This window comes from Amblyraja radiata, chromosome 29 (genome assembly GCF_010909765.2).
Source record: "Amblyraja radiata isolate CabotCenter1 chromosome 29, sAmbRad1.1.pri, whole genome shotgun sequence".
In the NCBI taxonomy this organism is placed as follows: domain Eukaryota; kingdom Metazoa; phylum Chordata; class Chondrichthyes; order Rajiformes; family Rajidae; genus Amblyraja; species Amblyraja radiata.
The window spans coordinates 34,491,969-34,507,781 of record NC_045984.1 but is presented as its reverse complement, the minus strand read 5'-3'; the positions used below and the strand labels follow the sequence as shown (position 1 = coordinate 34,507,781).

The window sequence follows — 15,813 nt, the reverse complement described above, 5'->3', positions numbered from 1 at the left end:
GGTTCGGGGAGCAGTGACTGTCCACAATCACTGTGTTTGTACACCAGGTGTTGTTCATGTACACACAGAGCCCTCCACCTCTGCTCTTACCAGAGTCTCTTGTCCTGTCATGACGCTGTGCTGTGTAGCCTGCTAGCTCGATAGCAGAGTCCGGAATGAAAGAATGAAGCCAGGTCTCCGTGATCAGCAGGATACAGCTGTCCTTCACGGCGTTGTTAGCTGCAGTCTGTAGCCTCAGTTCATCCATCTTGTTAGCGAGGGATCTGGCGTTCGTGAGAAACAGGCTGGGAAGTGGTGGTTTCAGTGGATGCCTCCGTAGCCTGGCCAGCGCGCCGGCCCTGCCGCCTCGCTTTTGCCTTCTCTCTCTGCTCCGTCTTCGCCTCCTCCCCGCGGGGATGGTGATCCACGGAGAGTCGGGGCTCCTCGCTATGTCCGCCGGGATCTTGTATGAGCGTACAAACTCGGCGGTAACCCCCCGTTCGCGACCGGCTCCAATCCTAAGAAGATCCTGCCGGCCGTAGACGTTGTTCGCCTGACAGTAAGTACACAAGACACAAAACAACACGCACACATACACAAAAAACACGAAGCACTGACCGGGAGGACATCGAGCCGCTGCAACTGTGTGCGCCGCAATTTTTGTGAACAGTGTTTAGTTTAGAGATACAGCGCGGAAACCGGCCCACCGAGTCTTCGTCAACCCTTAACATTATCCTACACAGACTAGGGACAATTTACAATATACCAAGTCAATTAATCTACCAACCTGTCCACCTTTAAAGTGTGGGAGGAAACCGGAGAAAACCCACGTAGGTCACAGGGAGAGTGTACAATCTCCACACAGACAGCACCCATAGTCAGGATCAAACCCGGGTCTCAGGCGCTGTAAGGCAGCAACACTACCGCACTGCCCCTTTCTTTCCAATTAATCAATTTCTTGTAAAACTTAACTCAAATTGTGTAAAAAAGTTTTCCATTACCTTCGTCGACTCCAGGAGTTCCATTCTCTAGGGCCCCATCCCCTCATCTTCACCATGGATGTCCAGTCACTCTACATCTCCATCCCCCACCAGAAGGGTCTCAAAGTCCTCCGTTTCTTCCTCGACCGGAGAAGCAACCAATCCCCGTCTACTGATACTCTCCTCCGCCTAGCGGAGCTGGTCCTTACCCTAACTTTTCGTTTGACTCCTCCCATTTCCTCCAAATACAAGGCGTAGCTATGGGCAAAGGCATGGGCCCCAGCTATGCCTGCCTCTTTGTAAGGTACGTCAGACAATCCTTGTTCGAGACGTACAGTGGCCCTATCCCCGAACTCTACCTCCGCTACATTGACGAGTGCATTGGTGCCACCTCCTGCACCCACACACAACTCACTGACTTCATCCACTTCACCACTAACTTCCATCCGGCACTCAAATACACTTGGACCATTTCCGACATTTCCCTATCATTTCTTGACCTCATTATGTCCATCGCAGGTGATAGACTCCTGACCGACACCCACTATAAACCCACTGACTCCCATGACTATCTGGACTACACTTCTTCCAACCCTGCTTCCTGTAAGTACTCCTTTCCCTACTCCCAATTCCTCCATCTACGCCGCATCTGCACCCAGGATGAGGTGTTCCACACCAGGGATTCGGAGATGTCCTCATTCTTCAGGGAACGGGGGTTCCCCTTTTCTACCATAGATGAGGCTCTCACCAGGGTCTCTTCAATACCCCGTGACTCTACTCTCTCTCCCCATCCCCCCCACTCGTAACAAGGGCAGAGTCCCCCTTGTTCTCACCTTCCACCCTACCAGCCGTCAGGTACAACAAATAATCCTCTATTATTTTCGCCACCTCCAACGTGACCCCACCACTTGCCACATCTTTCCATCTCCTCCCCTGTCTGCTTTCCGCAGAGACTGCTCCCTCTGTAACTCCCTGGTCAATTCGTCCCTTCCCACCCGAACCACCCCCTCTCCGGGAACTTTCCCTTGCAATCGCAAGAAATGCTACACTTGTCGCTTTACCTCCCCCCTCAACTCCATTCAAGGACCCAAGCAGTCGTTCCAGGTATGACAGAGGTTCACCTGCACCTCCTCCAACCTCATCTATTGCATCCGCTGCTCTAGATATCAGCTGCTCTACATCGGTGAGACCAAGCGTAGGCTTGGCGATCGCTTCGCCGAACACTTTCGCTCGGTTCGCAATAACCAACCTGACCTCCCAGTGGCTCAGCACTTCTACTCCCCCTCCCATTCCAAATCCAACTTTTCTGTCCTCAGCCTCCATGGCCAGAGTGAGGACCACCGTAAATTGGAGGAGCAGCACCTCATATTTCACTTGGGCAGTTTGCACCCCAGCGGTATGAACATTGACTTCTCTAATTTCACGTAGTCCTTACTTTCTCCTCCCCTTCTCAGCTCTCCCTCAGCCCACTGGCTCCACCTCTTCCTTTCTTCTCCCCCCCCCCCCCCCACAGCCTCACATCAGTCTGAAAAAGGGTTTCGGCTCGAAACGTTGCCTATTTCCTTCGCTCCATAGATGCTGCCTCAGCCGCTGAGTTTCTCCAGCACTTTTGTCTACCTTCCATTACCTTAATTTGACAACAGAAATAAAGTTATCTTGATTCAAGCATATATTTTGGTAACTGCATCAATGTGTGACATTACTTTTAAATTATTTGCAACAAGTAGGTATTCTATTAATTGATGTAGAGTGAAATAGTGAGCAAATAACTAGTGCTAATCATGATCATAAGTAGTTTGATAGTATAATATTCGGCTTTGCACCTTTTCAACAAATAAACTAGTCAGTAGTTTTGTCAGCAATGCACCATTTAGCATTTGGAAAAAAATATAAACATACACTGACTGAGAAACGGCAAGCTAATCCGCAATATTACACAATTTGTTAAATACTGCCAACAACTAAACTCTCACAATCAATCGTAGACATAAAATGTTGGAGTAACTCAGCGGGACAGGCAGCATCTCTGGACAGAAGGAATGGGTGAAGTTTCGGGTTGAGACCCTTCTTCAACTTCTGCAGTTCTTTCCTACATCTACCTTCGATTTAAACCAGCACCTGCAGTTATTTCGTACACATTCTCTCACAATCTATCCCAGTTTTGAAAAAAAAGGCCACCATTCGTTGTTGACTGTGTCACAGAAAGGATGGGAAGGAAATAAATACCAAGAATGAATGCTGCTGCATTTGAAAGCAAAGATTCATTTCTAAAAACTTTAATTAAGCTAATTCTGGCCTCTTGCTCCACCTCACTACAGGTCACTTAGGTAACTACAGGTAAGTTGTCAACTCCTTAAAGTATGATTTCTTCCCCCAAACCCTCTATATATCTTTGATAAAGAGGTTCAATAAAGTAAAACCCTTTACTCATTTAGTCTCAGTATCTCCCTGTGCAGCTCACTGTCCATTGTTGGGTAATAATGTTGTGAAGCACTTTGGGACATCCTTGCTAAAGACATTGTAATAATGAAAGTTTTTAATGATGAAGAATGTGGCCACGAAACAGATCTACTGACGATAAACTCCCATTTCAGCTTAGTTTTGAAATCATAATTATGTTGAATAGATATACAGTGTTAAGGGGAGATCTAGCTAATTGCTGAAACAGGCAGTTACCATGCAAGTTGTGGCTTCTGTGCATGTTGTATAGACATCAGTCTGAACTGAACTCTGTCAAATTATGATTTCCAAAAGGTACAACACCAATATTTGCTTCCTTCGAGCATTGCTCAGCCTGTATTTAATGTACACATGGAGACAGGTACATCACATAATGACTGTTCCAATAAGATTTTGCTACACATGCAAAAATAATTAAGATAATCCAGACGCGACCAATGAAGCAAAATTGAAAGGCTGCTGATGATGGGCTGGCCATCTACATAACCAAAAACACAGCAAATCAATATGCACAAATGCCAAGTTATTGCATTTTGGCACTGTGGGACTCAATTTAAAACTATATTGTTATCAAACTGGACATTGTGTAGTAATGATTAACTAGCTTAAATTTTTTTTCAGATCTAGCAATTTTATAAACAAAGCAGAATGAACAGTTCAAATTTTTACTTAATTTCCTGGTACAACACAAGCTGTTAGAAACAAAATGCTTGGATTTACACAGCATCTTATCCTCTTTAATAATTAATGTCACTTTTATAATGCTTTTATTATTTTGTGGGAAAGACAGAAGCCAATTTGTACATAGCATGAATCCACAAACAATGAACTAATCCTCTTTATGGTCAAAGTCATTCATAGCTTAATTGTGTAAGTGCAGTTTTTGTGCCATGGTTTACAATTCAACTGAAAAACAGTCCTCCAATACTCCTGCAGCAGTGAAGCAACCAACCAAAGTGTAGTTTGATTTCTACTACGTGGCTCGGAATAGGAAGTTATGTGACAATAGAGCAGGCCAGCGAGCTGGTGAACAAGTTGAACACAATCCAGTTTCAAACAAAATAATTCTCTCAATTTTACTTCCAAATATCCACTTCCACTCGATATCAATCCCACTTTTATCTCTGAATGCACACAATATGGTGTTACTAAAGTTCTCTTGTTTTGACTGAAACTGCATGCTGGCAACACACCTTTCCCTGCAATGCTCCCATCCTGATGTCCTAACCGCCAATGCAAATTTAATTAATAATCTATGATAATAATCTATGAATTGTTTCTTACAGTTCATGCAAATTGTTTTTTTAAATGTCTGGTTCATTATTGTGACTATAAGACAGAGGACAAAGATTAATTTTGGCCAATCCATGCTGAAAACACACCAGACCATAAAGACCTGCTCTCATGTACCAACTACAATGTCATCATAAGGCTTACAGTAGTATTGTAAAAATGACATTCAATATCCTTTCTTGATATAATATTCAAAGTATGCTCCTTCACTCACGGTTAGACTGGGAAGAATTTCACAAGTAAAGTTGATTTACTTCAATGTGATGCTCATTCTTAATTTGGATTACAACGGAGACACAAATCCTATTCATTGGGAATCCTCACATTAAATAATCTAAACTCTAGACCAAGGGTTGGATTAACTTCAACATTTCCAAAGTATGGTACATTGAAGCCAGCATACAGACAGCAACTTTCTCAAATCATGCTTGACCAATCTGGAAGTTTTTGAGGAAACTAGGAAAATGGACAAGGGAGAGCCAGTGGTGTAGTGTACCTGGACTTTCAGAAAGCCTTTGATAAGGACCCACATATGAGATTAGTGGGCAAAATTAGAGCACATGGTATTGGAGGTAGGGTACTGACATGGATAGAAAATTGGTTGGCAGACAGGAAACAAAGAGTAGTGATTAACGGGTTCCTTTCAGAATGGCAGGCAGTGACTAGTGGGATACCACAAGGCTCGGTACTGGGACCGCAGCTATTTACAATTACATTAATGATTTAGATGAAGGGATTAAAAGTAACATTAGCAAATTTGCAGATGACACAAAGCTGGGTGGCAGTGTGAACTGTGAGGAGGATGCTATGAGGATGCAGGGTGACTTGGACAGGTTGAGTGAGTGGGAAGATGCATGGCAGATACAGTTTAATGTGGATAAATGTGAGGTTATCCACTTTGGTGGCAAGAACGGGAAGGCAGATTATTATCCGAATGGTGTCAAGTTGGGGGAAATGTGAAGTACAATGAGATCTGGGTGTCCTTGTTCATTAGTCACTGAAAGTAAGCATGCAGGTACAGCAGGCAGTGAGGAAAGCTAATGGCATATTGGCCTTCGTAACAAGAGGAGTTGAGTATAGGAGCAAAGAGGTCCTTCTGCAGTTGTGCAGGGCCGTAGTGAGACCACACCTGGAGTATTATGTGCAGTTTTGGTCTCCAAATTTGAGGAAGGACATTCTTGCTATTCAGGGAGTGCAGCGTAGGTTCACAAGGTTAATTCCCGGGATGGCGGGACTGTCATATGTTGAAAGAATGGAGCGACTGGGCTTGTATACACTGGAATTTAGAAGGATGAAAGGAGATCTTATTGAAAAATATAAGATTATTAAGGGTTTGGACACGCTAGAGGCAAGAAACATGTTCCCGATGTTGGGGGAATCCGGAACCAGGGGCCACAGTTTAAGAATAAAGGGTCGGCCATTTAGAATGGAGACGAGGTCAATCTTTTCCACTCAGAGAGTTGTGAATCTGTGGAATTCTCTGCCTCAGAAGGGAGAGGAGGCCAATTCTCTGGATGCTTTCAAGAGAGAATTAGATAGAGCTCTTAAAGATAGCAGAGTCAAGGGATATGGGGAGAAGGCAGAAACGGGGTACTGATGGATGATCAGCCATGAGCACAGTGAATGGTGGTGCTGGCTCGAAAGGCTGAATCGCCTATACTTGTACCTATTGTCTATTGACTTTGAAATTATTGATTCCTGATTTCTGCCTTTCTCCATGGATGCATTACCAACATGGCTTCATTTATAAAATAAATTTATATACAATATTCAACTGAGCAGTCTTGGTTTTTACTTATACAAGTGTTTGAACATTAGACAGCAGTTCTTGTTTTATTGTGCCAGTAAAACTATGACCTGCAGCCTGTAGATCCAATAAAACCTCTGCATCCCATGTTAAAGTCAGCAACGCAGCAGGAACCTGAAAACAGAGCATAGATGAGTACTGTTAAAAAAAACAAGAATCCTTTTATTCCCTCTAGTCACTGCATAACTGTAGCACTACAAGCATCCTTTCCACAAAAACAGTCCATGTCACATCCAAAAAGTGTTGGCACAGTGGTTGTACTCTGATTGAACCATGCTGCAGTTAGTGTTCATACTTCACATTGCACAATTTCATACTCGCCTATTATCTACACCATGTCACCAGATTATGACCAGGACAAACTCTGACTAAATTCTCCCAAATGCCACGTTCGTAATCAAATGTAATATCCTTCCCCGATCCTGGATCAAACCTGCACCGATTTCAAATATCTGCAAGATTTTCAACCGCAGGATAACTCTTCCAGTTCAGCCTTAAAAACCTAGCCTTTTGAACAGGTCATCAGGAAAGCAACTAGATTCATTTCAAAATATGAATTTAGTTCTGATAATGCACTGGAACTGCAGGTGTGTTTGTAATCAGAATGCATTAAAAATTACAGGTTGGCTATAAAAAAAATTCCATTCTATTTCTACCTCTCTAAATTTCAAGTTCAAGTTCAAGTGAGTTTATTGTCATGTGTCCCTGTATAGGACAATGAAATTCTTGCTTTGCTTAAGCACACAGAAAATAGTAGGCATTTACTACAAAACAGATAAATGTGTCCATATACCATGATATAAATATATACACACATGAATAAATAAACCGATAAAGTGCAAATAGCAGAAAGTGGTTATTAATAATCAGAGTTTTGTCCGAGCCAGGTTTAATAGCCTGATGGCTGTGGGGAAGTAGCTATTCCTGAACCTGGTTGTTGCAGTCTTCAGGCTCCTGTACCTTCTACCTGAAGGTAGCAGGGAGATGAGTTTGTGGCCAGGATGGTGTGGGTCTTTGATGATACTGCCAGCCTTTTTGAGGCAGCGACTGCGATAAATCCCCTCGATGGAAGGAAGGTCAGAGCCGATGATGGACTGGGCAGTGTTTACTACTTTTTGTAGTCTTTTCCTCTCCAGGGCGCTCAAATTGCCGAACCAAGCCACGATGCAACCGGTCAGCATGCTCTCTACTGTGTACCTGTAGAAGTTAGAGAGAGTCTTCCTTGACAAACCGACTCTCCGTAATCTTCTCAGGAAGTAGAGGCGCTGATGAGCTTTTTTGATAATTGCGTTAGTGTTCTCGGACCAGGAAAGATCTTCAGAGATGTGCACGCCCAGAAATTTGAAGTTCTTGACCCTTTCAACCATCAACCCGTTGATATAAATGGGGCTGTGGGTCCCCCTCCTACTCCTTCCAAAGTCCACAATCAGTTCCTTGGTTTTGAATTTGAGTTAGATCCCCAAAATATTACATCTTTTAAATGAGTAAGACAACTTGCTGACTGGGCTGAATATTAAGAACATTGCACCAGGCATATTTCAAATTCTGAAATATAATAGCTTGAAAAGTTAGATGGCAGAAGATAGTTTGTTGCCAATACCTGGAGCTGGCCCTCACTTGTGGCCAATATGGGGAAAACATGTGGATATTAGTGAAAATGCATGGATAATCTTACAAGATCAATATTTGCAATGTTCATTGTTTATTTTTATTTCACCAATAAACTCTTTGCCGTATTTACTATTGGAGTTATCCATAGGAACTCAAGCCCACTCACCTACCATGTTTTATGCCATTTTATCTTCCAGATAGGAAAATGCTAAAAATATGAATCTTAACCCGAGAGACACAACTGACAGCAGATGCTGGAATACGGAGCAATAAACAATCTGTTAAAGGAACTCAATAGGTCAGGCAGTATCTCTGGGTGGAACAGAACAATTGACGTTTCAGGTTGAAATTTTAACCCTGTTGAACATATCATCAAAATTGTCTGCCCATAAATAGATGATCCTTCCACGCCAAAGGCAGAGAAGAGAAAATACTTAAAACTTTTGCCCGATCTATAACTTTCCACCAGATGTCACCAAAGACCAGGGAACAGCAAGACACTTTCAATACCCTGCAAGGAGGCAATAAAGAAGAATAAAAAGCAATATGAAAGTTATAAAGCAGTTTACCAATCCAACTTCCGCAAGCATTACAGAATCATCCTTCAGCTTCCGTCCTCCAGGACCCACCAGTTCAAATGGAGCACAGTCATTTTCAAGAGCACCATGAACAAATTCACGAAGAGCTAAAACCTTCTCTCGTGCATAGAATGTTGCTGGAAAGAAGGAAATTTAACACAAATAAAAAATGAAGAATTTAAAAAAAACACAGCCCATAATGATACAAAGATTTTCAATTACAAATTAGGTTATCAGAAATGGAAGGCTTAATTTGTTGTCCCAGAGATCCCCATAATTATTAGTTTAAAAACAACCCCTATTCCAAATCAACATTATATTATTGGAAACACAAGCGACTGCAGATGCGGGAATCTTAAGCAAAAAATTGCTAGAGGAACTCAGCAGATCAGGCAACATCTGTTGAGGGAAATGGTCAGACAATGTTTTAGATGAGAATCCTTCAGTCTGAAGAAAAGTCCTGATCCAAAGCAACGTCTGTCCATTTTCCTTCACAGAGGCTGCCTGACCAGGTGAGTTTTCCATTAAAATGTGTTATTACCTGTACTTTAATGTCATAACAAAAACTTCTGAAACAAACCAAAATTAAATTCACCTGTCTATGTAAATATTAAATATTAACAAAGGAATTAATGTGATGTGCGTCAAGAAAGCTCTGTAGGCTTCTTATAAAATTTAAAGAATGCAGAAATGAACAATAAGCCTGTCATATGACATTTATAAATTAAATTTAAAACATAATAAGAGCATTTCAGTATTGAAAGGAAGACAAGATAAATCAAGAAATTAGTGGAGAAGATAACATCCTTGGGAATAATTTCTGACCTTGTAAAATATATCCATCTGGGAATCTGACACGCAATAACGTGTAATTATATTTCTTCAACTCCCTCTGCTCATCTCTCTCCCTCATTGCTTTGGTTCTCAGCAAAGTTGTCCTTTCCACCGTCTCTGACCTACCATCAAACATTAAATTGTTGCATTAGTTTTAAACATAATACCCATTGGGGCACCAGTATTAAGAAAAGCTTGAACTCTACGAGCTAAATAAATGTTATATATACTTAAAGGAGGCAGGCCTGTACCAGCTCTCACAGCAATCGCATCAGTCCCAAAGCCCAAATATTTTCATGTCATCTATTTACTCTCATCTGTCCATGAACATCTCCCCACCCCCAAGTTTGATTATCCAGTTGCCCATCTAGGCAGGGGTTAGTTTGTGGTCATACCAATTAAGCTGTAAACAAGAGCAGCCAGGAAAACACAAGTAGTCACAAGGTCGGCAGAGGAGCAGCAGGTGAAGGAGCAAGTGTGGGGATTGGCTGCAGAAGTTAAAGCCTTGGTGAGTTTTCAAGAGCGGGTCATTTAAAAACCAGTAACTAAATTTGTAAATTGGTTAATTGAACAGCAAATAAAAGTAGGGCTTGCTCTAGGGGGAGCAGCCTTGTTGAGTAAAGTGTGAGTCTTTGGCTCAAGAGTCTTCAGCAAGGAGGCTGAGGCAAGGAGGCTACACTTGATCAAAATCTGGGATTTTTTGTCCACTGACGAAATGGCAGGCAAGTTGGTACAGTGTGTTTCCAGCAGGATGTGGGAAGTCAGGGACACCACTGGTGCTTCTGACAACTACACCTGCAGAAATTGTGTCCAGTTGCAGCTCCTGAATGAACATGTTGGGGAACTGAAGCAACAGCTGGATGACCTCAGGGCCATCCGAGAAAACGAGTTTCCTGGACAAGACCTACAGTGCGGTTGTCACACCAAGGATACCGGAAGAGTGAATGTGGGGACTATGAGAAAGAGGAGTAAACATGGAGTGCAGGAGACCCCGGTGGCTGTACCTAATGAAAAAAGGTACACCCTTTGGGAGCTGTCAGGGCAGATGACGCTTCCAGTCTGATCGCTGGACAGGTCAGTGGCTCCAATCCTAGCGATGAGACTCGACAGGCGAGACCGACATCGGGCAGAGCCATAGTGGTGGGTGACTCCATTGTCCGAGGTGCGGACAGGAGATTCTGTGGTGGCAGGCGAGACTCAAAGATGGTCTGTTGCCTCCCTGGTGCCAGGGTTCAAGATGTCTCGGACCAACATCAGAACATCCTCAAGTGGGAGAGTGAGCAGCCGGAAGTGGTTGTGCATGTGGGCACAAACGACGTCGGGAAAACGAGGAAGGAGGTTCTGCGACGTTAGTTTAGAGAGTTAGGAAGAAGACTGAGAAGCAGGACTTCTAGGGTGGTTATCTCTGGATTGCTTCCAAAACCCCGTGCTGGTGAGGGCAGGAACAGGGAGATAGGGGATCTGAATGTGTGGCTGGGTGGCTGGTTCAGGGAGCAGGGATTTAGATTTATAGGCCACTGGGATCTATTCTGGGGTAGGAGTGACCTGTACAATAGGGACGGGTTACACCTTAACTGGAGGGGGACCAACATTCTGGCAGGCAGGTTTGCTAGGGCTACACGTGTGGGTTTAAACTAAATAGCGGGGGGGGGGGGGGGGAGGGTTTGACAAATTGGAAGTTCAAATATGGAGTTAAAGGGGAAGAAAGTACACGAAAAGTTACTAAGGACACCCGAATTAATGGGATGGAAAGTTTAAGAAGGGATAAGAGAGTAGGGTCAGGTGAAATAGGAACCAGTGTGAGAGGGAACCGTGAATACCAAATTAAAAGTGTTATATATTAATGCGCGAAGTATAAGAAATAAAGTAGATGAGCTTGAGGCTCAGTTAGAAATTGGTAAGTATGATGTTGTTGGTATTACAGAGACATGGCTGCAAGAGGATCGGAGCTGGGAACTGAATATTCAGGGGCATACGTCCTATCGAAAAGACAGACAGGTGGGGAGAGAGGATGGGGTGGCTCTGTCGGTAAGGAATGAAATTCAGTCCTTTGCAAAGGGTGAGATAGAATCAGGAGATGTAGATTAATTGTGGATAGAACTGAGAAATTGTACGGGTAAAAAGACCCTAATGGGGGTTATCTACAGCCCCCCAAACACTAGCCTGGAGATAGGGTGCAATTTGCATCAGAAGTTAAAATTAGCATGTAACAAAGGTAATGCTACAGTGGTTATGGGAGATTTTAACATGCAGGTAGACTGGGAAATCAGGTTGGTACTGGACCCCAAGAAAGGGAGTTTGTAGAGTGCCCCCGAAATGGATTCTTAGAGCAGCTTATACTGGAGCCTACAAGGGAGAAGGCAATTCTGGATTTAGTGTTGTATAATTAACCGGATTTGATAAAGGGAACTCAAGGTAAAGAAACCATTAGGAGGTAGTGACCATAACATAATAAGTTTTAATCTGCAATTTAAGAGGGAGAAGGGTAAATCGGAAGCGTCAGTATTGCAGTTGAACAAAGGGGACTATGTTGGCATGAGGGAGGAGCTGGCCAAAGTTGACTGGGAAGGGACCCTAGCAGGGATGTCGGTGAAACAGCAATGGCAGGTATTTCTGGGTATAATCCAGAAGATACATGATCATTTCATTCCAAAGAGGAAAAAAGATTCTAAGGGGAGTAAGAGGCGACCGTGGCTGACAAGGAAAGTCAAGGGCAGTATAAAAATAAAAGAGGAGACGTATAACATAGTAAACAGAGGAACTGAAGGAAATCCACATTAGGCAGGAAATGGTGTTGGATAGACTGATGGGACTGAAGGCTGATAAATCCCCAGGGCCTGATGGTCTGCATCCCAGGGTACTTAAAGAAGTGGCTCTAGAAATCGTGGATGCATTGGTGATAATTTTCCAGTGTTCTTTCGAGTCAGGATCAGTTCCTGTGGATTGGAGGGTAGCTAATGTTATCCCACTTTTTAAGAAAGGCGGGAGAGAGAAAACAGGGAATTATAGACCAGTTAGCCTGACATCGGTGGTGGGGAAGATGCTGGAGTCAATTATAAAAGATGAGATAGCCGAACATTTGGATAGCAGTAACAGGATCGGACCGAGTCAGCATGGATTTACGAAGGGGAAATCATGCTTGACTAATCTTCTGGAATTTTTTGAAGATGTAACTAGGATAATGGACAAGGGAGAGCCAGTGGATGTAGTGTACCTGAACTTTCAGATGGCATTTGATAAGATCCCACATAGGAGATTAGTGGGCAAAATTAGGGCACATGGTATTGGGGGTAGAGTGTTGACATGGATAGAGAAGTGATAGGCAGACAGTAAACACAGAGTAGGGATTAACGGGCTTCTTTCAGAATGGCAGGCAGTGACTAGTGGGGTACCGCAAGGCTCGGTGCTGGGACTGCAGCTATTTACAATAGACATCAATGATTTGGATGAAGGGGTTCAAAGTAACATTAGCAAATTTGCAGATGACACAAAGCTGGGTGGCAGTGTGAACTGTGCGGAGGATGCTATGAGAATGCAGGGTGACTTGGACAGGTTGGGGGAGTATGCAGATGCATGGCAGATGAAGTATAATGCGGATAAATGTTAGGTTATCCACTTTGGTAGCAAAAACAGGAAGGCAGATTACTATCTAAATGGCGTCAAGTTGGGAAAAGGGGAAGTACAATGGGATCTGGGGGTCCTTGTACATCAGTCTATGAAAGTAAGTATGCAGTTACAGCAGGCAGTGAAGAAAGCGAATGGCATGTTGGCCTTTATAACAAGAGGAATCGAATATAGGAGCAAAGAGGTCCTTCTGCTGTTGTACAGAGCCCAAGTGAGACCACACCTGGAGTATTGTGTGCCGTTTTGGTCCCCTAATTTGAGGAAGGACATTCTTGCTATTGAGGGAGTGCAGCGTAGGTTTACAAGGTTAATTCCCGGGATGGCAGGTCTGTCATATGCTGAGAGAATGGAGCAGCTGGCCTTGTAGACTCTGGAGTTTAGAATCCTGAGAGGGGATCTCATTGAAACATATAAGATTGTTAGGGGCTTGGACACACAAGAGGCAGGAAACATGTTCAAGATGTTGGGGGAGTCCAGAACCAGGGGCCACAGTTTAAGAATAAGGAGTAAGCCATTTAGAACGGAGACGAGGAAACAGAGAGTGGTGAGTCTGTGGAATTCTCTGCCTCAGAGGACGGTGGAGGCAGGCTCTCTGGATGCTTTCAAGAGAGAGCTAAATAGGGCTCTTAAAAATAGCGGAGTCAGGGGATATGGGAAGAAGGCAGGAACGGGGTACTGATTGGGGATGATCAGCCATGATCACATTGAATGGTGGTGCTGGCTCGAAGGACCAAATGGCCTACTCCTGCACCTGTTGTCTATTGTCTAAAGATGAGCAGGAAGCCAGATGATTGGGCAACCTTTAAAAATCAACAGAAGGTAACTAAAAAGACAATATGGGGAGAAAAGATGAAGTATGAAGGTAAGCTAGCCAAGAATATAAAGGAGGGTAGTAAAAGCTTCTTTAGGTATGCGAAGAGAAAATAAATAGCTAAGACAAATGTGGGTCCCTTGAAGACAGAAACGGGCAAATTTATTATGGGGAACAACGAAATGGCAGACGAGTTAAACAGGTACTTTGGTTCTGTCTTCATTAAGGAAGACACAAACAATCTCTCAGATGTACCAGGGGACAGAGGTAATAGGGTGGCAGAGGAACTGAAGGATATTCACATTAGTCAGGATATGGTGTTGGGTAGACTGATGGGACTGAAGGCTAATAAATCACCAGGGCCTGATGGTCTGCATTCCAGGATACTCAAGGAGGTGGCTCTAAAAATCGTGGACGCTTTGGTGATTATTTTCCAGGGACGGCGGGACTGTCATATGAAGCGACTGGGCTTGCCCCAATGCAACCCATTCCCCCAATGCAACCTGTCCCCCCAACGCAATATTGCACCACTCACGCATAGGCCCCAAATACACAGGCAGGGCTCATTTCCCCTCATCACCCAGCATTCCCTCCCCCTCCTCTTCACCGTCCCTCTTGTTTCCCCTCTCCCCCTCCCCTCCCCATTAACTCCCTGATCTCTCCTTTCCACTTCCCTCAGTCACTCCCTCCCTCCATAACTCCCCCCCCATCCATCCTGACCTCCCCCACTGCTATCCTCTCCCTCTATTCCTCACTCCCTACCTCCCCCACTCCTCTCCCTCTATTCCCCCTCCTCACCTATCCCACTTTCCCCCTCTATCCCCCCTCCCTCCCCTCCAAGATCTTTCCCCTCTCGTGTGTGTGTGTCTCTCTCTCTCTCAAACTCCGCACAAACTGCTCGTCAACCCTGCAACCCGACTATCCCCCCCCTCCATCCCTCTGCTCACTCCCCGTCCCCGTCCTGTCCGACTGCTGCTCGGCCAGTCCCTGACCTGCCCACCCGCCTCCCTGCTCGCTGCCGCCGCCGGGCGTAATTAAGTCGGTGTTCGTCAGAGTGGGCACCACGAGTTTCGATGAGCTGGTGGAGAAGATCTCGTCGAGAAGGCCGTGAGGGTGAGTTACCGCAGCGGTGGAGGAGACAGACCCGGGAGGACGTGTAGACGGGACCGCCATTGCCGCAGAGGGCAGGCGGGGGAGAGGGGTGAATGATGGGGTAGAGCCGGGACCAGGGCCTCCACTGAACCCCCACCCCCGCGGCCATCGCTGGTGGTGGGGGAAACGATAGACAAGTTACTGTGAGGAGGGGAGAGAGGAGTTTGTGAGTGAGGCGGGACAGGCCGCTGGCGGTGGGTCAGGAAGGGGCGTCGCCATCCCGGCCGTGGCATTGACTGACAGGAGAAGAGACCAATCTGTGTGGCTCTGACTGAAGGAATCTGCGCACGCACGGTTTTTAAGATTTTTAAACCTCGATAACATTTACAATATGCCACCGATCGGAACAAAGCTTGTTGCACTCACACCACAGGAGAACGGTGAATAATCTGGCAAAAAATCGTAGCGATATTGTGTACCGTTTTTGCGCAAATGGAAAAACCGCGCAAACTGGAAGAGCACAGGATCAGTTTTAGTTATTTATAGATTAAGGGATTGGACACACTTGATGCAGGAAACATGTTCCCAATGTTGTGGGAGTCCAGAACCAGGGGCCACACCAAGAATAAGGGGTAGGCCATTTAGAACTGAGATGAGGAAAAACTTCTTCCCACAGAGAGTTGTGGAATTCTCTGCCTCAGAAGGCAGTGGAGGCCAATTCACTGGCTGCATTGAAAAGAGACT

General features: G+C 44.7%; 1 protein-coding gene across 4 annotated transcripts in view; it reads right to left on the bottom strand.

The window, feature by feature from the left end:
- Nucleotides 1-3,732: 3,732 nt before the first annotated feature.
- ubxn6 (UBX domain protein 6) overlaps nt 3,733-15,813 on the bottom strand; it is a 45,746-nt gene continuing 33,665 nt past the window's right edge. For 3 of the 4 annotated variants that reach the window (XM_033047279.1, XM_033047281.1, XM_033047282.1), the window contains exons 9-11: nt 9,534-9,664; nt 8,700-8,845; nt 6,485-6,633 (exon numbers count right to left, since the gene is read on the bottom strand). In XM_033047279.1, coding sequence (XP_032903170.1) covers nt 6,508-6,633; nt 8,700-8,845; nt 9,534-9,664 — 403 coding nt within the window. In that variant the 3' untranslated portion in view covers nt 6,485-6,507. Of the gene's footprint in view, nt 6,634-8,699; nt 8,846-9,533; nt 9,665-15,813 lie in introns of all 4 variants that reach the window. The other variant, XM_033047280.1, reaches the window with a different exon arrangement.